The sequence below is a fragment of the Sabethes cyaneus genome, chromosome 3 (assembly GCF_943734655.1).
Source record: "Sabethes cyaneus chromosome 3, idSabCyanKW18_F2, whole genome shotgun sequence".
In the NCBI taxonomy this organism is placed as follows: Eukaryota; Metazoa; Arthropoda; class Insecta; order Diptera; family Culicidae; genus Sabethes; species Sabethes cyaneus.
Window position 1 is genome coordinate 221,957,391 of NC_071355.1, and position 24,514 is coordinate 221,981,904.

The 24,514-nt window shown below is 40.7% G+C and overlaps 1 protein-coding gene across 1 annotated transcript; it reads left to right on the plus strand.

The window, feature by feature from the left end:
- Positions 1-676: 676 nt before the first annotated feature.
- Positions 677-24,162, plus strand: LOC128740771 (uncharacterized). Its single transcript, XM_053836336.1, has 9 exons — positions 677-711; positions 7,702-7,851; positions 7,949-9,414; positions 9,639-10,403; positions 10,539-11,410; positions 11,467-11,656; positions 11,709-12,101; positions 12,161-12,266; positions 23,865-24,162. Exons 1-9 carry the CDS (start codon positions 677-679, stop codon positions 23,887-23,889), a joined length of 4,002 nt encoding a protein of 1,333 aa, XP_053692311.1. The 3' UTR covers positions 23,890-24,162.
- Positions 24,163-24,514: the final 352 nt, after the last annotated feature.

The following is a 24,514-nucleotide window of genomic DNA, read 5'->3' on the forward strand; positions in this document are numbered from 1 at the left end:
TTACTTTATTTTACGATCTTGCGCCGAACGAATTATGGTTCTCCAGTACTGTCGATCCTGGGCTGCCGTTCTCCAATCCCCTCGAACTCTAGTTGAACGTGCACCATCCTCGACTGCGCACATCCATCGGCTGCGGGGTCTGCCCCGAACTCAACGGCATCTTCCTGGTTCTTTGCTGAAAACAGTTTTGACTAGTCTTTCGTTGGGCATTGTGGCCACGTGCCCAGCCGATCGCAGCCTGCCACATTGTACTACCTTCACTTTATCAGCATATTTGTATACTTGATACGGCTCGTGATTCACGCGTCTGCGCCACACTCTATGTTCCGTTTTGCCACCAACTCTACGGTCCATTCCGATGATATTAACGTTATATGCAAAATGTTTACCCATCCAGCGTCGCACGAATCGGCGTAACGCAGCTCATTTCGTTTCACATAATATCGTAAAAAGCAAAGCCTTCTACGACTTGGCCCTTCTCTATCGATAGACTTCGCAGTTTGCTGTTAAAGTACAGGACAATTCCGAGGCTAGTGCAATAATCCTACTGACTCTATCTAGTAGCACAGCTCAGCGGAGATTTGAACATACGACTGCTGACTTGTTAGACCGTACCATCGAAGCAAACTGGGCGGTTAACTGAATCGTACGCCGTCCTAAAATCCACAAGCAGATGATGAATCAGCAAGTTGTACTCCCGGAACTATTCAAGTAACTGACATAGTGTAAACATCTGATCCGCCGTAGAGCGACGCTCACGACAACCAGTTTGGTACTCGCCGACGAAGGACTCCGCATTCGCTAAGTTTCTCTGTTTCCACAGCAAGAAGCACAAAACTCATGCATATTGCATCCCGCTTGATCAAATTCAGCTATTTTCGTCTCCAATATGCAAACTTCATCAATTTTAGCTCGAACACTGCCTGTAAGTCGGAGACGAAATGCGTATCTGTCAAAATAATAACATAATAATATGCGCAGAATAATAAACAAATAGTAGAAACGAAAAGTTTCTGCATTATTGCCCGTTTCTTTGGTAACAAAACGCGCTGCTCACTTTTTTGATAGCTTGAAATCGTCGCAGAAAGAATCTACTTGACTCTATGTAAGTTGTAAGTATATATTATGCTTGTCTAGCATGTAAGCTATTGATTTACTTGACAAAATAAACGATATTTGCCCCCGCGACGATTCTGGCGATGGTTATAATTCATCGCGTACGAAAGGGTGGGAAATTGATAATATCTTTTTTAAGATTCTAAGCTAGGCTATGGCTAAGTATACGTTTGCAATGTTCTGCTAAGTAAAGTGGAATGACGTCCCTTATATTTCTTTAAGCTTTGTAAATATTACATCCATACCCAACGTAGAACAGTTATTTATCTCTTTGGCGTATTGATGGTGATAGTTAGCAAATGGTGCTCATTGAAGATGTATAAAACTGCACTAGCAGTTTTGGTCTAAAATTGTACAAGTCTGAAGACTCTACTAGCTATACGTTCCTTTAATCGAGTTTTCAATTTCTTTCTCGTCTCGTGAGGGCATCTGATTTCGTAAATCGTCGATTTTCTCAATTTTTTCATCCGGGTCCTTTGTTGATCCCATCCTGCTTTTAAGTTGGTTATTTCGGCTAGTGTACGTACGTGAACTGTATGTATCTTTCTGATAGTAATTGTTTTTCTTACAGCTTATTTTCGACATTTGCTATAAACTGTTTACTAATCTAATCTAATCTAATCTCACACTAACGCAGCCAATTCTGGAAGGCATCCTGGAAAATGACGATTACTTGAATCAATCATTTTTCTTGTCAACGGCCAGGCCAACTGCGCAGCATGTACCGCAGAGAGAATTCCAAGGAATCAAGTGGAACTAGAAAAAATACCTAATTCCATCAAACTCCTTGAAATCAAGGGAAGGAAGAAAGCGTGGACCTCCCGTACCAAACGCTTCCCATATACATAGATAATGATTTATTTACAGTCGTTGGGAGTATCTTTGCTAATAAGGGTTAAGTGATACTCCGGACCCTCAGGGATGAACTAATGGCATTTAGACCAGAAGCCAGGCTGCAATTGGCCAAGGATATAGCGCCTTATTTCGCTCTCTGAAAATAGATTAGTTTACCAAAAAATTAGTATAAATCATATAATACTTGAAATTAAAGTCGTGTGGTTTAATGGTTGCCTAAAACTACATTTGTAAGGTTAGGAACTGAAAACCGCACGACTCCGCACCTCCTAGCTTGGCTACTCAATTATACAAATTGAAGTATTTCCAGGTATGGCCACGTGGAGGCGCTAGGTAGGGGCTTGGGACGGCTAGAGCTATGTTGGGCGCTTCTTCCTAGTTGCCTTCCCCATTTCATATCCGACATTTGCTATAAACTGTTTACATAACTTTATTGACAACGGATTACCCATTGGTGCTCCTTTAAGTTGTTTGTGAAAATTACTTCTGAAGGTAAATTAATACTCCTCCCTTCAAAATTGTTTTAGCCAGAGCTGTCGGTACCGCCAAATATCCTACTACTTTTTTCCTCCATGATTAAGTCGTATGAATAAATCAGTTTACTTTACTTCGTTCATAATGTTTACTCGGGAACAGCAAGGCAAACTGTTTTATTCATACGGGTCATTGTCTTCAAGTTGTTTCAACAGCTAATTGCTTTTACAGAGGAATACAGGCAATAAAGTTATTATCGTTTTCCGTTAGGTCTCCTGTTGTTTTAAGATATTCGATCAATTCTCGACTGACTTGGTAAATTTTGAGGGTATTTTTTGAAATTTGGATACCAATTGCTTGGAAATCTATGACGCGGCTGATCAAAGCTACTCTGGAGCGAGTGATGTGCTACGTGGGCGTTTCGGGGATACTCTCGAGTCTCGAGTCCTTTCGAATCGCGCAACGTTCGCCTCCCACGGACAGTGACTATTGACGGTGAAGAACTAGAAGTGGTTGATGAATTCGTATATTTGGGATCTATGGTCACTGCCGACAGTAATACGAGTGAGGACATCCAACGACGCATTCAAGCTGGAAATCGAGCCTAGTTGTCCCTCCGCAAGACGCTTTGAAATAGGAGCATACGCCGGACTGAGGGATGAAGTCCAAATCAAGGTGCAAAAAGTAATCATACCAAAACCATTAGTCCTAGGTATATAGTATCGTCGGAGAAAACTTGTTATTTCAACTTCCGCATTTTTTTGGTGCATAAGACGTTAGGGTGGCCATCCTATAAAGCGAGTCCAAATTTTTTATGGCTTAAGTTGGCTGAATAAAATGTTCAGCAAAGTTGAAGAACACTAGATTTTGAGTAACTTTGCCAGAGAAATGAAAGACCTATCTCTTAAAGTTGATAGGCTGGAGCAATTTTAAGTTTTTTGGTCAGGGTGGGCCTGAAACATCCGTTTTTTCTTTATATCTCCTTTTGTGTTCATTTCTCACAATTCATACCTTCTGAGCGCTTTCACAGCTATTGAAAACGAACATTTTCTTTAAAGGAATTAAGTTGCTATCTCCTTCGATTCTGAAACTACGGGCATTTTTTCTAAAAAAATATATGCAGTTTTCAAATGTCAATAACGTAAAAACTACTCAAAAGCAGGTTGGCCCTTTTTTGACCTAGACCATATTGAATAAAGAAGTAAAAATTACCGATTTACTTTCCAAAATCACTATTTTTACGATATTAGAATGGAATGAAAAAGTAAAAATAAATCTAAATGTTTGTATTCCACGCAGTAATTCCCACGCCGCCGCACAAAGCTGACGATGTACTAAACGCTAATCAGACCGGTAGTACTCTACGGACTTGAGACAGTAACTTTGCTTACGGAAGACATACGTGCACTAGCCGTATTTGAACGAAAGGTATTGCAGACTATTTTTGGCGGAGTACAAACGGAAAGCGGAGAGTGGCGGAGGCGTATGAATCACGAGCTAAAGGCACTGCTTGGAGAGATTCCCATTGTACACCTGGCGAAAGTTGGAAGACTACGGTGGGCTGACAACGTCGCGTTTTTAAAGAGTGATATCCGTTTGCCAAAATGATTTTCTACATTTCAGCTCCCAGTTTTTACATTTTGGGTTGACTACAATTTTTTATGAGCTTAATGCAATACGAAAATTAAATGAAAGAAAACTTTTTTCACGATTGAATTTTACTATTGATTTCATTCACGACAGATACGTATTTCGCCTAAGACTAGCAGGTGGAGCTCGCTCAGAGTTGATTCCGAAATCAATCGGATGCATCCTAGGAAACACGCAGCTCATATTAAGAAAGAATATTAAGTGTTGGAAAAAATTTGGTCATCGCTTGCAACTCCGTTGGCATGACTTAGTCACTACTCTCATGGCTAAATCAGATGAACAAAGGGCCCCCACGACCCCACCGATTATCCACCGATAGTATCAGAAACACTTGGTGACTTGCTCATTCCATATCTGCTGTCTCTGCCAGGGATGGTTCGATCACTTCGACTCAATTTTGATTCATTTGACACTACTGTTTCAGTCGAGCAAAATTTGACAAAGTTATGTATGAGACATTTGTAGAACTCGTTATTATTTACAATTTTGCAGAATAAAGTGTTGCTGTAACTTTTGTAGTTACGGCGCTACAATGCTAGTACCTCTTTAGTAACTAAATGAACGTTCATTTAGTTACTAATGAGGTACTAGCATTGTAGCACCGTAAATACAAAAGATACAGCAACACTTCATTCAGGAAAATTGTAGATCTAGTTATTATCTACAAATGTCCCATACATCAATTTGTCAAATTTTGCTCGGCTAGGATGCTACTGTCAAATGAATCAAAATTGAGTCAAAGTGATCGAACCATCCCTGGTCTCTGCACTATGGACCAGAAATTAAAATTTCGCGACAAAAATCAAAAAAAAAACTTTTTGAGCTATGAGTGTTTTTCTATCACAAAAACAATTTACATAGTCTTCGAAAATGATTTCAGGGGGTTATTTTGACATGACTATGCCCATTTATAGTTACCATGGCTTTTAATATCCGTTTTGCGTTGTAATGCCTAATTTCATCATTTATAAACACATTTTCACATTTATTCATCTAGTTTTAATTGAAAAATAACCATAATTACATTATAGTTAGTGGACTTTTACTCTTCTTTTGCTATAATGACAACATGGAAAACCTATAAACATTGATATAATTTTCATAATTTACTATTAAAAATTACTATTTTGTTACTGTGTGTTGGTAAAACTAATGGTATTCCCAGGTATTCTCTAAAATGAACATTTGGGCAGTTAGCTTGAACAATTTTTAACAAATTGATATGCAAACTAATTGCAGATACTTGCAGATGGCTGAGATATTCAGATTTTTTATCAGACTGTTTTTAACCTAAAATCAGTTATAGTTTATTAGCTCATACAGAAAAAGCAAAACAGTCTTAAGCAAAAATATTCCTCTTTTATGTGCAAATTACTTTCTAGAACGTCATATTGAGCTGAAAACCTGTTGAGATAAAAATGTTACAAGAGGAAATGTGATTTGATAGGTCATCCAAAAACAAAGGTTTGCTACTGAAAATGAGTAGAAGATAGAAAGTTGATACATTCAGAAAAAATATTTAAAACTGATTTATCTTTAATGTTTTGACACTAAAAAATAGAAAGCAATTTTAGTTGAATAGTTATTACTTAAATTGTTGTTAAGGTAACATCTGAATATTGCACGACCGCTTCAAAAGATGCTATAACATCCCGTTTAGCCGCAAACATTTTTGTCGCGAAATTTTAATTTCTGGCCCATAGTGCCCTGGTCGGTTACGGATCAACTAATCTGTAGCTTGATTATGTTCGCAACGGTCAGAAGGCACAGCTTTATTAAATAAATTTTTCGCAAAGCACATTAAAAAGATGACAATGCAAAATGTTGCTGCCCACCACACGCGCTGCTTATTATGATCCTTTGATTAAAAATTAGAGATTTTTCTTTTTTCTGTGAAAACTTCAAGCAAATTTTATGGTTTTTTCTAACATCGATTATTTTAAAACTTCATATTTCAGGAACTAACGTAAAGCAAATATTTTTGAAAACGTAATTAAATTTTTCCAGCAATGATAAAAAATACGACTTGGAAAACTTGTCAGGGTTTGTGGAAACTTCGAAAGAAAAGTCAGAAAAGTTATGTCCTTGCTCATTGAACACTTTCAAAATATTTTTTATCACTACCCGAATTTTCATCTTTTAATGGTGTAAATTTCACAATAGCGTTATTTTCTGTTATTGAATAATGGCCGAAAAACAAACGATTTACGACGACACAAGACCGGTCTTTAGTTTCAAACAAATGTTATCAAATTTGAGAAGTTTTTTGACCATAAAACGGTGGTAATCAAAAAGCTTATTGCCAACAACCTATACCCGCAGACAAATAGACATAACTCTTGGAAGAAAAATCAACAAAAATGATCGTACCTCACATTATGCTTAAACACTAGCACCATCTATGATCGACATTCCCAAATATCAAATAGCAACAGGAGTATCCCTTGAAGTAGCAAGTATTTTTTATGGTGCATTCCTTTTCTTTCGTTAAAAAGCGCCAATTTGACCAAAACGGAGACATTCCCAACTAAGCTCAAATTTGAAATGACGGTTTAATTGGGGCAAAGAATGGAAAACGAGTGTTATGTCTGTTTGTCTGTGCTATACCTATAGTTAAATACACTATAATGAATTATATGAAAAACACTCTCGAGGAGGGTAAATTCGATATTTAATATTTTTTCGTCATTTACCGTGCAAAACCTCAGATGTAAATTAGAAACAACATCAACTTATACTCTCGTCAGGAATAATTGTCACTGATTGATTGGCCAACTTCAGCTGCCAGCGATCATTGAGGTTCACGGGCATGATATATTCTCGATGTCTCGCTATCTGTAGACACTGGCAATGCAATATGTAGCACATTGTATCATTTGCCGGTGTACGCTCAAAGCGGTGACCCATCGAAATAGTTATTACTATAAATAGCACAGGAAAACTCGCGAAATCAACACACCTGGTACCTACCGCCAGTTGGCCACGTGTGCCGGCTCGACTGGTTGGCTGGCTGACTGGCTAAGGTACCTACAATCTGGCGCACGAGCCAACGATCGAAGTGAATGGTTTATGACCCACGGCTTGCTCACGCGCGCGCGCCTACTCAGGTTCGTTCGGGTGACGAGCAGAAAGTCTTGCGCGATCGCAAGACTGCCTTCGAGCGGCTTATGGCGGCTGGCACGCTCAGTCGCTAGTTCAACCGCAGCTGGCAAAGATCGTCAATCTCTGGAGGTGGTGCAGTCGTAAAGGAGAGCAGCAAGAAAAAAAATTGTGTAGAAGAACTGCAACCCATGCCGCGGGCATTTTAGAATAATTAACTGTACATCCGCGGTGAGCAGCCAATAAGGGGACGGAAATTCAATCGGAAATTTTTGGCAACCAGTAGAACCGCTCGCTAGCGGCAGACAATGATCGATTCCCATCCGCGCTCTTGCGCTTGTATTATATGTAAATCAGTAATTAGAAATTCCAGGCCACTGAACCTGATTTGAATTTCACTGAACCAGAAATAGCAGTTCTGTTTTCAACCCTATTCGAGTATACCTACTCGTTTCTGTTTTGCCATTATCATTAATGTGTTTCCTCAACTTTGATCGTGTTTTGCAGTTTCCTAAGCCGCGGCAAGAGCATCTCAACCGAAGATTTAGCCACTGAACGCGACGAAACCAACTTCGATGACGACGTCGAACCCACGCAGTGGAAGCGAGTCAGCAAGATCCGTCGTTCGCTACAATTTCCAAGGAAAACTGCACCAAAGTAAGTGGAAGTTGGCTTGCATGTTTCTGTTCATTGCTGTAAATTTAGTGGGACACACAATTAATAATGCTGTTTTTTTCTTGTTGTTCGAAAACAGAACCAACGTCCGTCCGATCGATCTGCCAGAAAATTCCGTTAGCGTGCGAAAGATTCGTCAAGAGTTAGAGAACGGTCGCCGTTTGAATACTGCCATGAGGAATAATCACATCGATTTTGTTGCACTGGATAACATTCTCAAGAACGTAGCGGAAAGTCCTGTTCCGAAGGTGGAATCTCCGCGAACACCAACCACTGCGACTGCTGCTAAAACTTCGTCCACCACCTTTCTCACAGCTGAATCGTTAAAAGAAATCCGTGGGAAGCTGCGAAGGCTGAGCAACGAGTCACTCTACCGTGATGACATGAGTCCAGGTGAGGAGCGCAAGGATGATGACGATTCGGTTACCATAACCGAGGTTGAAACACGATTGGGTACACTGCAGTCTAGCAGTTCGTCCGATTCCTACAAAAGTAATAGCCTAGAATCGAACCGTAAAGGTTCGACCGATAGTAACTCGGAGGATTGGCATTCGCGGCGAAAGTCCTATGGATTCGAAAGGATGCATCAGCAGTCTGGGTTTATGGCGAAAATGGATTCTTCGACCGACAGTGGAATCGGTCGTTCGTCGGATCTCAGTTCCAGTTGGTCCAGTGGTGGGACGGAGAATAATGCTTATTCTAGAGGTACCATTGTAACCCTTGGAGAACAGAAGGAAAAACCTGCCAGCACGGCGATGGTAATTAAAATCACCAACGAAGGTCAGGATAATGGAAAAACGAATTACCGCGATGAGGAGATCAAACGTCATTCGATAGCTGTTGACGAGACCAGTTACGTTCGTGACAGTTTGAAAAATATGTTCGAGAAGAAGTCATCGGTTAGTGTGAATGGTTTTACCCATACGTTTATTGACGATTTCAATAGAAACAAGAAAAAAGTTGAGTTTTGTAAAACGGAAGTTCATTTTACCGCTGACTCGGGTCGTGTAAACATCGTTGAAACAGATGAGAAACCCCCGCCAACCAATGTTTTTCGCAGGCGACGAAGGTCGTCATCTGGCGGATCGATGGGATCGTCATTTCTGCAGGCAATCAGTTCCGGTGTTCCGGTAACACATTTCGGCGATTTGGAAAAGGAGATCAACGAATCGGATCTGAAAGAAAACCCTGTTTATACTGCTCCTCCGGTGGTGACTACTTCGGTTGGCCGCCCGGAACCTAGTCCACACAAGCTCGTTGTCCCTTCGGATGACAGTGACGCCCATTCGGCAGACGAAATATCACTCCGTGGAATACTTAAAAACAAACCCGTAAAGCCGAAACCGTACATGCTAGGCGAAAATCTGGAAAATAGTGAAAGCTTATGGGGAGTTAAGTTGCGACCCGTATCGACTGAACTGAACTATTGGAACGGAGAGCTGGATGAAAAGCAACAAACAAGTGACGAACCGATGACAACAAATGGTACTTTTTCGACTAAAATTAACCTCCCTCCAGCCCAACCGGTCGCTCGAAAATCAGAAGGTAAGTCGCTTAGTCGTAGTTCTGACAAGCTTGACATCTTTTCGAGGATGAACTATCGCAGCACAATCTCTTTTAGTTAGCCTTAACCAACCGCTTCCACGTCGCACGCAAAATTGGACCATAAAAAACAATACACTAATTCTGTGCCACAGTCACCAATTGTTGGTTTAAATCTGTCATTTTTCTTTTGCACCATTCGTTTTTCCTTTTAATACAAACTCTAGAATCATCCGAATCGAATCCGAAATCCACTACTAAGATCACGATCGGTATGACACACGGTGATCCTTCGGATCGCAGTCCCCTAAAGTCAACGTCGCTTATTATGCGAACAATGCGTTCGGCAACTCAATTCGATGAAGCCATGAAAAAGCTCGAAGCAGTTCGGAGAGATTCTCTGGACAGCAACGCGGACGAGGAAGGACGTCCTGGAATTCAACTAATTTCCAGCACAATTTCCAAGTCGAATTCAGCCAGTAGCATCTACAGGGAAACTCCCAAGCTAAGAGTAGCAAAATATGCAGCCTCTCTGGACGGAGATATCGACGATGATGAGCCCCGCTACCGATCTCCCGTAGCTGCCTATAGAAGAAAGTCTACGAACGAATCTCGACTATCCGACTTCGAGGCTTATATCAGCAAAAACAGCATCCGTCGATCAAGTACGGACGAGTTTTCCTCAGTCAGTATGGTGTCTAATGTCAGTGCAAAACCTGTGGCAGCACCTCGGATGAAAAAGCTAGGATCAAGCGTTCTAAGTCATCAGCTTACTCAGCTGAAACGACTGTACGATGCGGCTGAGCAATATGACAGCGACGATAGTGCTAAAGCTGATGAAGAAGTCAAACTTTACCTAGGCAATTTGGCGGGTAATAGCGAAGAGAAAGGTGCCAGCGAGCTATCGGGAAGCTGGAGTCGGCTCAAAGCGAAAAGAAGTTATCAAAAGTATCGCGATCAGGACATTAAGATCACCGTCAACTCCAGTTCAGGTAAGTTCGAAGAGTGCACGCACGATTTCTTTGATAGTTCATCCGCCGTGTACATATTTTACGTTTTTCTTTTTGAATGTTTTCTTACAACTTTTGGTCACTAATAATGAAAATAAATTTTAATGAATTTCCTAGAGTTTGAAATAGTGAAACCATCATCTACCGGAACAACGACCACAACTATTTCCAATGAAAAGCAGCCCAGAAATAGCAACATAATGTCCATTGCGCTGAAAAGTCCTACTCCTATCAAGAAGCAATCGACGCCTAGTACCGGCCAGCCGGCCGGCAATAAACCTTGTCCGGCGCCAGTAATCGGTAACCGTAGCGTTCCACCAACGGTGAAAACCCAGCCTCCGCAAACGATCGAACCTCAACAAGCAGCTGCTGTGCAGCCACAGCAGCAACTTTCGACGCACTTCAAGCGCCACATTCCGACGGCTGCTAGCGAAACGAATGGCACAGCACGAAACGAAGAACGGGCATCACTTCGGCTGTCGTCGGGTGCACGACAACTTCGCGAACATGAACTGTCATTCTTCGGTGTCAACCCAAACAAAAGCCACGAATCGTCGAACTCGTCGGGTACCTCGTTGTCGTCGGCGTCAGTAAAGACTCCGCCGCATACGGCGTTTACCCGATCCACAACTCTTACCTCCTCGTTTATTAAACGTAACTCGATTAACATGCATCCTCTGTCGACGTCGTCGTCTTCCGCATCATCCTCTACGAATTCTACACAGGTTAAACCTCAAAAATCCTCTCCCTGGCAGTTGACGAATGATAAGCCTGACTTGTTACGGCACAGTCAACGTATCGACAATGATAGAGCTGAAAAAACTTCCGGCGCTCCAACTGCCACGACTACGGTTGTTGAACCGCAATACGAGAATCTAGTCAAATCCGTTGTGGAATCGTCCAGCACACAATACGATCGTAAAACGGATCTTAAACGGGATGAGGAGATTCTCGAGGAGCTAACACGAGCTGCTGATGAAATTTTGAATGTAGGTTACAAGCCCACTAGGTTTTAGCGTCTATACAACTGCTTGATATTTTTCAGGTTGTTAACAACATGTCGAACGCTGAAAGTACTGAGAGCCTCCTGAATGAATATCGTTCCTCAAACAGTGGCGTTACACTGGGAACGATTCGAGAATGTGCTTCCACAAACAAAATTATGAAGTCCCGTGGAATTCAGGTATCTAAGAACTTCGACGAAAGTTTGAAGCGACATCAACGGTCTGAAAAAGGTAGGTTCTAATCAGCAAGGCTTGTAAGCATACTGATGAACGTTTCTTGTAGTCTCTTCAGCATCATCTAATGAAAGCCTCTCGCGACCATCCTCCATGAGTACATCCGTAATGCGTCCTACGCAAGCATCCGAGTCCCGCAGTAGCAGTGGTCGCCGTAAGCTATCGAATTCGGCCACGGAAACTCGTCGACTGATTCGTATGTGCAGCAAAGAGCGGCTGCATCAATCGAATGCCAGTTCTTCAGAAGACTTACCGAATTCTGCCACAGTTGATCCTCCTCGTAGACCACGTCGAACCAGACACCACCACAGCTCCACTGATAAAGAAAGTTCTCGAAATGGAGTGTCGAAATCATCAACCGCCGAAAGCCGTAGAAGCGATGAAAATACCGTAACCAGTCGAACGCATCGCACCGAAAGATCGTCTACCAGAACTAGCAAAGGTGGATCGTTTTGTTATCGATTAGTAAACATTATCAGAGTAAAGAATCTTACTTTGCAGGTACTACCACTCATCCCGCGGGTAGTGTAATTCCAATCGGAGATCACCAACAGCAACGTGCAGTCCACCGCAGCAGCAAGTCCGGAACGTCCGTCCTTACCACTACGTATGTATTGCAATCGTTTATCGTACCACCGCCACGCCGTCGCCGTCGGCGCCATCAGGCCGCGAAAGCCATTGTACGCCGGCACTCCTCACGCTTACGATCCTCCTCTGCCATTCGTGCCACTACCGCCGATGTAACTAAAACGCTTAAACGAGGACGCCAGCTAGAGCTGTGCATCTGCTCGTAAACCGCGCGCCCTGTGTATTTGTTGTATGTATGTGTCGGGTTTCCGGTGCCTTAGTAATCCACACTCCTTTCCTAAGTATTATGGTGTATAGCAATATACATACATGTGGGCGTCGTACATTTTGTGTCTAATCGGCCTGTTTTCCATTTGTGGCTTCCTTCAGGGCTTCTCCCGCTAAAACCAAAAAACAAAAACCAAATGACATACGTGTAGCTTCACACTCTAGCAGATGGACAACCGAAAGCATACAAAAGCATAATTTGTGATAAAAATCAATAGGTGAATTGTTTGTCACGTTTTTATTTTCTTTTTTCTTTTCGTTAATTTTTGATACGACCCTCAGCGGTATAACTATACTAATTTAATTTTTTCTGGCCGATTTGTGCCTGTGATCTTTTGTTATCAATTCTTGCTAATTCTATTTTCACGTTTCCAAGTAGTAGTTTTTAAAACAAGTGGAGTGAAAAATAAACTTTGGAAAACAATGGTGCTTGCATCCGTAAAGGTCCAGTACATTAGTAACGAATAGTATCTATCGAAAGCTAATACTACTATTTGTTAACATTATGTTTAGTCGAATTTGCTTCTTTAAACCATAAATTATGTTTCACTTTTCTCGACACAGACTAACAGACGTAACACTTCCTACAAATTTCTAAACACATGCTGGCGACCATCACTGACGTTTCTTTCCGTTACATTGCCATTGACTGATGCCGATGGTTCAGCTTTAATCTGCTTATCTTCACCACCTGTGAGCGTCACGAAATAGCATAATTTGTAATGCTATAGCACAGACTAACAAACATAACACTGGGAGCATCAGGCCGTTGCGTACAAAAATGATCATTTCAAGTTTCCACTTAACCCGAAACTCTAATAATAGCCGTTCGCAAGCGCTGACGATGCTGAAAAGACGCTGAACAAACGCTAATGTGACAACTCTGCTGATTGTCTTTTGCAGTAGACCCATATTGCTATGATTTATGTGAATAATGTTTCTCGTGTTTCTATGTTTGGCTGTAAACATTTTTTAAATTGTAAAATTTAAAACGCAATCTTTTTTAAAAATTTCTATCATTTGTTTGACAAACTGTCAAAAAGTGCATGCAAGCAAAGCAATAAAATTATTAATTATTTAAAAAAATATGGAAACTATCAAACTTAATTATTTACGAATGGATGTACTTTGCTCGCACATCCGTTCCGTGACGAATACTATTTAAAAGCTGGAAATACTATCCCGCGCCCTATATTCGTACCAATCGTGAGCTTTTTCTTTTTCTTGCCTCCATTAATGTTATCAGAATTGCACAATAAAAAAGACTCCGTACCTACACTGGAAAACCTCGGGTCAAGAGTTCGCATTACATCGCATTGCACCGATCCGATGAGCATCGACAGATGTGCTGAAATGGGATTTCACAGTGATGAAACACAGCGTAATCGGTCGAACTAAAAAGTACGTTCAGTGATAAGCTTTACTAATCGACACCTTCGGAAGCTATGCACAGTAAGAAGATCAGTGAATATTATATTTAAATTTCCCAAATATAAATCATTTGAAAACGATAGAGGTACTTCAATTGCACTGATTTGTAATTTGTATCTAATTTGTAACATAACATACAAAAAAAATTGAATTGTGCTGTTTTTTTTTCACAAATTAGACATCTTTGAAGTAGAATGCATTGTACCCATCTGCATCTGGAATGTTTCATTCGACTATCAGTAGGTACTATTACGCCGTGAGAGAGGAACAATGACTATCGCGGATTAGCCGGGGACGAAGCAATGCTTTATGACTTCGCGCTCAATTTGCTACACACTGCAAACAGGCTTTGCTTTGTCGCTCATTCCTGGGGCAACATTGTCCCGGAAGGTTCGCCAGTGAATCACGTGAACTAAGGATGACTGGAGCTAGTCTGGCTAAGACTTTAGAGATTTTGATTAATTAGTTTGATGGCAACAATAGAGCTCATTATAACTTCTCTGTAATGTAATCACTGCAATTCTTATGAATTTCTTACAATTAGCAGCACACATCAAAAAGCAATGGTCCTGTGTCCAGGGTGTACGTTTAATCTGGGTTTGCTCAAATATGCCAATCGACAAATCTGCCAATTATCCTCAAATATGTCTGTTGCGAAAACATTTGCGTTTTTCGGTAATTTTTCATTTAAATTAGTAGCCCAGATCGCTACATATCTAGCCCAGTAGATGTCCACATGTCCTCTAACATAACTCTACGATTGACGCCAATATGTTTGGTGACATCCAAAAAGCTTCGCAGCACTTCATCATTATGGAACCTCCTTCGCATTGTACACACTCGCCTTTGTCAATGCGATAATCTTCTTGAAACCATCTAACTTCACGAACGGATCAGTTTTGCTGGGCAATTATATTCAGGCGTAATCTGTCAAAACTCATTTCGTTTAACTGAATCATATGCTGCCTGTAAATAGTTCGTCCGTCTGCATGTTGAATTCTTGATATTTGTTGAGAACCTGTCGCATGGTTGGTAATCGAAGAATTTCCAGAACGGCGTGCATCTGCAGAACAAGATGTGGCAAAAAATTCTGTCCAAGTTGAAAAGGGTTATGTCTCGATAATTGCTGCATTTGAATCGAGTGCTTTTTTTGTAAATACATGTTTGATCTGTCTTCCAACCAGCCCGCTGCTAGTTAGAATCGGGTCATACCCCCAGTATGACCAAATTTGTTACGCATATCCATGGTATCAGTAAGTTTCTGCTACACGAGATGATAATGCGACATGGGGATAAGGAATTGAATTCCTATTGTGCCCAGGGAGGAGTTTACGTTTACGTAGCCTTGGTGAGATAGGATAAATCTATACCTATAAAGAAGGATCTCGGCTAGGCGGTGCTTGCTAGTTAGTGTCAGTAGGATTGTTGCACTGGCCCCGTAATTTTCCTGTACTCTAACAGCCGGCTGCGAAGTCTGTCGATAAAGAAGGGTAATGTCTAAAGACGGTATAAACCCATGGCTTTGCTTTGCATAAAGAAGGATTTCTGTCTGTCTGTCTGTCTGTCTGTCTGTCCGTATGTTCCTTATAGAATCGAAAACTACTGAACTAATCGGCATGAAAATATGCATGTAGAGGTTTTTTGGGGCCAGGAAAGGTTTTAGTGATGGTTAGAAACCCCTCCCCCCACTAAGAGGGGGGGCTCCCATACAAATGAAACACAAATTTCTGCATAACTCGACAACTAATCAAGCAAATAGAACAAAATTTGGCATGTGAGTGTTTTCGGTGACAAGAATTTATTCTATGGTAAATTGAGACCCCTCTCCTCTTTATAAGGGGGGCTTCCATACAAATTTCCTCATAACTCGAGAACTAATCAAGCAACTGGAACCAAATTTGGCATGTGAAGGTTTTCGAGGGCAAGAACATTTTCTATAGTAAATTAGGACCCCTCCCCATTTTAAGAGGGGGGGCTCCTGTACCAAAGAAACACAATTTTCCTCATAACTCGAGAAGTAATTAAGCAAATGAAACCAAATTTGGCATGTGGGTGTTTTTGGAGACAAAATTTTTTTCTATGATGAATTGGGATCCCTCCCCGTTTTAGGAGGGGGGGATCCTATACACATGAAATACAAATTTCCTCATAACTGAAGAACTAATCAAGCAAATGGAACAAAATTTGGCATGTGAAAGTTTTCGAGGGCAAGAATATTTTCTATGGTAAATAAGGACCCCTCCCCACTTTAAGAGGGGGGGCTCCTATACAAACGAAATACAAATTTCCTCATAACTCAAGAACTAATCAAGCAAATGGAACAAAATTTGGCACGTGGGTGTTTTTGGAGACAAAATTTTTTTCTATGATGAATTGGGACCCCTCCCCACTTTAGAAAGGGGGGCTCCTATACAAATGAAATGCAAATTTCCTCATAACTCAAGAATTATTCAAGCAAATGGAACCAAATTTGGCATGTGAAAGTTTTCTAGGGCATGAATATTTTCTATGGTGAATTAGAACTCCTTCCCACTTTAAGAGGGGGGGCTCCAATACAAACGAAATACAAATTTCCTCATAACTCGAGAACTAATCAAGCAAATGGAACTAAATTTGACACGTGGGTGTTTTTGGAGACAAATTTTTTTTCTATGATGAACTGGGACCCCTACTCACTTTAGGAGGGAGGGCTCCTATACAAATGAAATACAAATTTCCTCATAACTCGAGAGCTAATCAAGCAAATGAAACCAAATTTGGCATGTGAAAGTTTTCGAGGGCAAGAATATTTTCTATGGTGAATTAGGACCCTCCCAATTTTAAGAGGGGGGGCTCCTATACAAACGAAATACAAATTTCCTCATAACTCGAGAACTAATCAAGCAAATGGAACGAAATTTGACACGTGGGTGTTTTTGGAGACAAAAATTTTTTCTATGATGAATTAGGACCCCTGCCCACTTTAGGAGGGGGGGCTCCTATACAAATGAAAAAGAAATTTCCTCATAACTCGAGAACTAATCAAGCAAATGGAACGAAATTTGACATGTAAGTGGTTTTGGACGCAAGATTTTTTTCTATGGTGAATTGAGACCTCTCTCTTCTTTAGAAAGCGAGTTATGGCCCATCTCCCCTTTAAGAGGGTGGGCTTCCATACAAATGAAATGCAAATTTCCTCTTATCTCGAGAACTAATCAATCAAATGGAACCAAATTTGGCATGTGGGAGTTTTAGATGGCAGAAATTTTTTCTATGGTGAATTACGACCCCTTCCCCTTTTATGAGGGGAGCTCCCATACAAATGAAATTCAAATTTCCTTATAACTTGAGAACTAATCAAGCAAATGGAACCAAATTTGGCAGGTGGGAGATTTTGGAGTCTTGAATTTATTTTACGATAGTTAGAGACCTCTCACCCCTGTGGTAGGGGGATATGGACTCTCATACAAATAAAACAGAAATTTTTGCGAAACTCAAAAACTAATCGAACTCGAGAAATTCGAGACTCTTCCATAAAACATTAGTCAATACAAGACCACAAAAACTATCTATAGTAACACTAGATCATTCAGGACGAGACGGTCGCGAGTGTTGCCGGTGACCCGCCGTCGGAAGCGCCGCCCACTGGGGGGCTTGCAAAACTCGAGATTGTGGCAAAGATCATCCGAGATTCATGATTTATGTACAACACAGGTTAATTTGTGGCAATACGAAGTTTATCGGGTCAGCTAGTTATTCTATAAATTATTGCCAGATGCACAATTTGTCGGAGAAAAACTGTTTTTACAGACAACTGAAAAGTGTGATCGAGAACGAGTCAAAGGGTAACATCCAAATCGATTCAAGTGAATTCAACACAAAGATTGGGTCGAACAACGCGGACTTTGGACGCATCAGGGACTATGGTCTACACAGAGCTGTTTGCAGAGTTTTGTAACGAGAACATTATGGGTGGCAGCGCTGAACCGAAACCAAATAGACCACAGCTGCATCAGCTGAAAGAAGAGCAGGGCTCTGTTTGACGTACATAACTAGCACAATGCAGACATCGCAATCGACCACCATCTTGTTGGGGGGGGGCATGTCTTTGGGTACGAAAATGACCCTGTTGGCTTCGTACCACTCCAGGACATCTTTTGAACAGTGGCACGAAGCTAGATCCGACTTCTTGTTGCTTCGACAGAAGAAGCAGATGCTTCTGTAGACTGAACTGAAAAATGGAGTGTAAACAATACACTCTAAGCTACTTCTATTGAAATTTTCAAGAGAAAATACACAATGCGTAATTTTCTGCAGCGTTTCTTCCGTGGTACAATTTGATGTGGGACACCCTTTAGTGTTTTTTTTTGCGTTCATTTTAGCAATACAGATAATATCAAGAAGAATAAACACAGTTTTCGCGGTTTGTAGAACAGCAATGCGCGAAGAGAATGGTTAGCAACCAACGACTTTGTGTAATACACATTCAACAGTTACGTACTTACTTAGTTGGCTTGGGGTCTAATACAAAGCTTGATGAACAAAGTTTCTCTGATGTACTCGGTGGGCTCTCCAATTTCTTGGACACCGCGTACTCTACGCCAGATCTCGCTTCACTTGGTCTAACCATCTTGCTCGGTGCGCCCGTATTTGTCTTGTTCCTACCGGATTTGAAGCGAAAACCATGTTTGCAGGCATTCTTGCCACATATCATGTCCATCGTATCCGTCCAGCTTTAGCCACCTTTTGAATACTGGGTTCGCCATAGAGCTGTGCGAGTTCACGGTGTACCCTCCGCCTCCATACCCCGTTCTCCTGTACGCCGAAGATCGTTTTTAGTACTCGTCATTCGAAAACTCCAAGCAGTCGCAGGTCCTCTTCGAGCATTCTCTACGTTTCATGCTTCCGCCGATAATACGTCTCCGGATCTTACGGTTAATGTCATTGTCCGCCTGGTAAACGGCTGAATAATGGGTACCGTCTGTGCCTTGCGTACCAGTAGGCATAAAATAGACCCTACAACGCCAGCGGTTCAAAGCCTCTAATTCAGTAACTCCCAAACCTACCTCCTCATGGTACCAGCCGGGATACGAGCAACCATGGTGGAGTTCGGGTGTACAACCCTGGTGGAAACTAAGGGCGTATGCTGATAGGGAAGGAGGGCTCTTTTGAGCTCCATTGGTCCTCCGGCGAGACCGGGGGTTTGTGTCGCAGGCCTTGCAAGACGCAACCACGAAAATCTATCAAGCCAGCATTTATAAAAGTGGGGTCATCCTAAATTAATTAGATTGACAACGTTAGAAGTAAAATATTCAAGTTGGTTACTGAGTTACCCCCTATCGTTTGGAGCGTCCTTGTCCCCTGGAAAGTAGGTGGACGCAATAACTATGCCCTGCTTTCCTCTAGTCGTCGGAACTACCACCGAGATGGCAAAGACATCGCGTTGCATGTAGGGTTTATTTCTGATTCCCGTCGTAGTAAGTAAAGCCATTCTAATTTTCATCACTTGTTGGATGGATTTGATAAATACTCCAAAAGTTCTTGTGCTGATTTGACTAAAACACACTTATCTTGCGATCCGTGAACTTTGAAATCACTGAAAAGCGATTATTAAAGCATAATATTGAAATTACGCAACTGACTTTATTTCTTAAATTCGTCGTACCGTTTTAAAATCCGTCCATCAAAATTTTTCATCGTTCGAACTAAAAATCACAACAATGTTTATGAAGCTAACGCGCATGTATTTGTGTAGAACGGCATCATGATAAATTTTATTCTGCAAAATTTCTGTAGGTCAGGCAAGTTTTCCTGGCTGTAGAATAACGACAATGCCTTGCGTGCGTTATTTTCATTTATAAATGACGAAAATTAAAACGATAAGTCGACATTTTCTTCTTCGTCGCACGAAAGAACGTAGGAAATTTGGCTGGTAGGACTTCTTTAATGATAAAAAGCGTTTAAATAGATCTCAGCTCACTTTGATTGATCGCGTATGATAGATAGCAAACTAAAATATTAGAAAATAACTAGTTTTGCATTGTGTGATCTAAAAATGCTGATATTTTAATAATTTTTGTTGGTTAGGACGGGAATAGGCAATTACGACGAAGCAGCAACATACCCTATTTTGTAATTGAAGAAAATCTAATTTTTCAATTCAACAGCATGATAGTCCTAGGCTGGGATTGTGTTCTACAACAGATCGTCGGATAAACCTCGGATCTTGGCAACGTTGATCCATGGCTTTTGGACCAAAGTAACAGTCAGTGCTACAGTGCTACTGACAGTTTTCGTGGCGCCCTTCTTGTCTTCGCATGGTTCCATTGTTTAGGAAGCTGTGGGGCACTTCTGGAGGAAAGTTTCACACATACCGTTTTTAACGCTGCAGACTTGCATTGCCTAGGTAGTGACGGGGCAACTTTGCAGCAGAGGCTGTTGCGCCCGTGTTAATCGAACACAGGTTGTTACCAACCTGTCGCATGCGTGCTTTCCCAAACATGGAGTTTAGCTTGAAGCGCCTCTCAGCGATCGGGCTAACCGACTTTTGTTTTGGTGTCCTGTACTTCTGCACTCTACGAGGGTACAGAACCTTCGGCAGGTTCTTGGTGGTCATAGGCACGTAGTTGTGTCCCTTTCCGCATAAATAAAAACAGTGGTGAAACTGGTCATAATCATATCGCCATTATAATCCTTATAATCCACCATACAATCAATGGTTATAGTACTTTCCAAAAACAAAAATTTCGATGGCGTCTACCATTTACATTATGGTTCAACCATTATCATTATGTTCATCATATCCTACGCTTCAAATATATGTATGGAAAATCACTCGTTTTCGTATGGTGAACATTCTTAACGACCCATTGTTTTTATCGAATAACCATAACTAATATACTTGATATTATACCAGGCAACAGTTTTAGTATGGTGCGGCACCATTTCACAAATGGTTCTAGATTGGAAGATAGATGGTAATGTCTATGGTTAGAGTATTGTTCCAATTAATGCGGGTTCCTACGGATGGAACGTAGATGCCTTTTGCTCCAGCTATTCGACCGTCGGATCGGGTCAAAGCAGACGAGTGTAAACTAACCATTCTTAAAATGGCCGCTCTTGAACTTGGCATAATGCCCAGAAGCACGACGCGGACAGTCTGCCGCTGATCGAACTGAGCAGAGAAGAGACACGGGATAATCAGCCGTTGTCAAGGCTACAATGAAAACCTCCATTTTTTCCACGTATGCGACACCCGGGAGTGGTTTTCGCTTGCGTGTTCTCTTTTCAGTGGGGCCTTTATTGCTGATATTTGTTAGCGTCAGGTCCTCCAAAGGGTCCTCTTCCGCATTTCATTCTGAATGTAGCATGCTCCAATGTAGCTTTTGCTTACTCATTGAGAGCAAAAAGTTTTTACAAGATTTGCCGCTGAAAAGACTTGATGTGAAGCTCTGGATGGATCCCTCACAAGTTTGTCATGAATTTGATACTCTTCATTTACACTGGCTTTGTGATAGACAGTTCGGGTCCCGATCCGATTTCTCCATCACTTGTTTACTATTTTCAGAGAGCCACAAGTGGCGGTTCATCAGCAAAATTTTATGTTTACAACATAGAGTTCACAACTAAAACTAAATTTGAAAAGTGAATAGTGTAAAAAACCTATTTTAGGCAGTCTAAGCGGATCACTGATTGTTTTACCTTATTTAAGGTGAAATTAGTCGTCATCGATTCTGCAAATTTCATAAGCAATTTTTTTGTTTGAAACAAAAATTCTGTTCATGAAAATATATTCGCTGTGTTTAGATTGGCAAGAAGAACACAGTGAATACATTTCTAACGGGTGGCAACTAAAATGTTGGAATTTTTTCGCGGCCCTTATGCTCAACAACAAACGAGCTCAAAGAGAAATGAAAGTATGTATGTGTTAGCTCTCTCTCTCCTCTTTTTGTTAATATTTTTTGTTTTGTTTATGATTGCCCAGTTAAAAATGACGTCGAAACAAGAAGCATTTCGGAAGCGCGTTGTATGTTTCTACGAACTGCAACAGAAATCTCGGCAAAAAGTACACGGTACAACATTTAAAAAGCAATTATGTTGCGGCTTCGACTGTTTACCATATCCTAAGATACCCAACAACTATTCGCAATGTGGGTAGTGGAAGACCAGTCAAAATTATGGACGCAGAATGACTTCGTTCTCTTTCTCGTTTCTTCAACAACAAGCCCTCTGGTTTGGCTATCAATTAAGATGCACCAGACGAATGTTTGAAGAAAATTTTGATCCCGTTTCTACAAAAACATCATGCAGATGGACAATACGTGTTTTGGTCGGATAGAGCATCATCGCATTACGCTAAAAAACAATCATTCCTGAATATCCATTCGAACACATTTTTAACCAAAAACCATGACCCAAAAAATCTGTCTCCGTGCACCCAATCGAAGATTTTGAGTTCCTTGGTGTACAAAAATAACTGGAGAGCCACGAATTGCAAGCAGTTGATTGGTAGAATCAAGAAATGCATTCGCAAAGTTGACATGGCGACCGTACAACGCTCCTGTTTCGACGTCAAACGAAAGCTTCGCCGAACAGCCGATTACAGACCGTTTTCAAATGTACACTAGTTTTTTTTCAACAATGGATATTGTATCTTTAATTTCGGTTAATCAGATCTTCTTCATATATCTTTGTCATTTTTTGACAGCTTGAGAAAAAATAATAAAATTTTAGTTGCCACCCGTTATAAACAGAACCCCGCTTTTGGATCCAAAAACTGCATCCGAAATTGAGCTCTCCGACGAAAAGTTGATAGGTTGACTAAGTGGGGATATCAGCATACCAATCTTTTTTGTCAACTTTAGTTTTTCATACTGTTACCTTTGAAAATCGCTAATATTAAGCAAAACTTTTGATTTTTTACATTAAAAATTAAAGCACTGGCACTAATTTTATTCAGCCGGAATGCATTTTAATCACCAAGGTGCTTACTTAAGCAGTCCTGAAATTTGCAGATGTATTGCAAAAGCAAAGCGAAGTAAAGCCTAGGTGCTACATTCCGTTATCGAAACTTGACCTTCTGTTTTTGTACGACAGACTTCGCAGCCAGCTGTTAGAATACAGGAAAATTGCGGGGTTAGGGAGGCATTGCGATGTATTGCAAACTTGTTCCAGATAACACTGTTATAAATCTACCTAATCTTAGTTAAGCTGAACTAAAAATTTTTAATTTGTCCTATTTCTTGTCGGAAACATAGTAAACTGTATTTGTATGATTTACATCTATAGTTAAGTTGAGTGATTCAAGATGGTGTTCTTAGAATGAGATGAGAATATGAACAAAATACTGCAATTCAAGGTCATTCAGTATGAATTGATTAAACTACAAACTATATACGCTTTATTAAGTGCACTTCATTGATCAATCTACGAAGTTTACACACGTGTATACATTTTTTACAAAAACAAAATTAATTAAACAATGATTCCGACCGATTGCAAACCTGTTACGTTAGCTTGAACTCAGTTTACTTTTACTTGTGTCAGAATGATTCTAGCTTTGTTTAAAAACATTTGATCATCTTCGGATGCATACGGTTGAAAGTACCGGATTTAACCGGTTGTTTGCGCACGATCCCGCCAATTGATTAGTATCAAATCAAACAACGCTTTTCGCAATCACTGCCCTAATCAAACGACGCAATCTTAATCAAATCAATCAATCGAACTAACTTAAACCGCTTCAGCTGGCTCTGCTACAAAGAATAACAGTTTAGTTTTAACCTCTGTCAATCTTGTAACATTTTAGAACGCTTCGCCCGGTTTCTGCCTTCTGGTTGTTACGTTGTTTTGACCAGTTGTTTTGTCTATCCCTGTGCACTCGTTCCGTCCACTCGTTATTATCTGATCAACTGCTCACTACTATATTCGACTATTTCAGATCATCCAAAAAACATCACCGGTGAGTCTCTGCCGCCTGCTGTTGTTGTTGTTGTTGTTGGTGGTACCTCAAATAGCTTTTGGCGGTTTTGAACGACAACTTCGAGTAACTTCGGATGCAACCTACAATCTCCAGCTTCCAACCACGTCAGAAAAAATGCAGCATACATACTAACAAAGATCTCGAGCGAACAAAAAAAAACAATCATTTCCTATGTAATCATCGAAAAAGCACAAGCGCCGAATGCGAAAGTAAACATATGTGATGAGTGGTGATAAATACTATCTCTAAGAAGTAAGCAGCAGAAAAAAAAAAGAAAGAATGAACAAACATACAATACGAAATGATTCGAACATTGACGATCGACTTTATTTTTTTTTGTTGGTTCCAAGGTAATCCAGCAGAACGCGAAACTATAAGTATTTTATTGGAATAGAAGCTTTTTATATAGAAACATTCTGTGTGTTCCTATTGTGGTTTGATTCTAAACTTTATTTTGTTAGCTTAATACAGGAGAAAGCAAAAAATGGCGATAAGCCTTTAAGGAGTGCGAAACTAATTGGAGGAAACGCAGCTAATCATCGGAATTAATTGCTTTTGCATAATCTCAACAGGGGTTCTACTATTTGCCGCAACGCATTATTACTAAT

Excerpts from the sequence above, each read along its gene's own strand:
- LOC128740771 (XM_053836336.1), top strand. The coding sequence starts at position 677 with ATGAATCAGCAAGTTGTACTCCCGGAACTATTCAA. Across the intron at positions 10,404-10,538 it reads CACCGTCAACTCCAGTTCAG|AGTTTGAAATAGTGAAACCA; the intron begins GTAAGTTCGAAG and ends TGAATTTCCTAG. Across the intron at positions 12,267-23,864 it reads ACGTCCGTCCTTACCACTAC|ATCATCCAAAAAACATCACC; the intron begins GTATGTATTGCA and ends CGACTATTTCAG.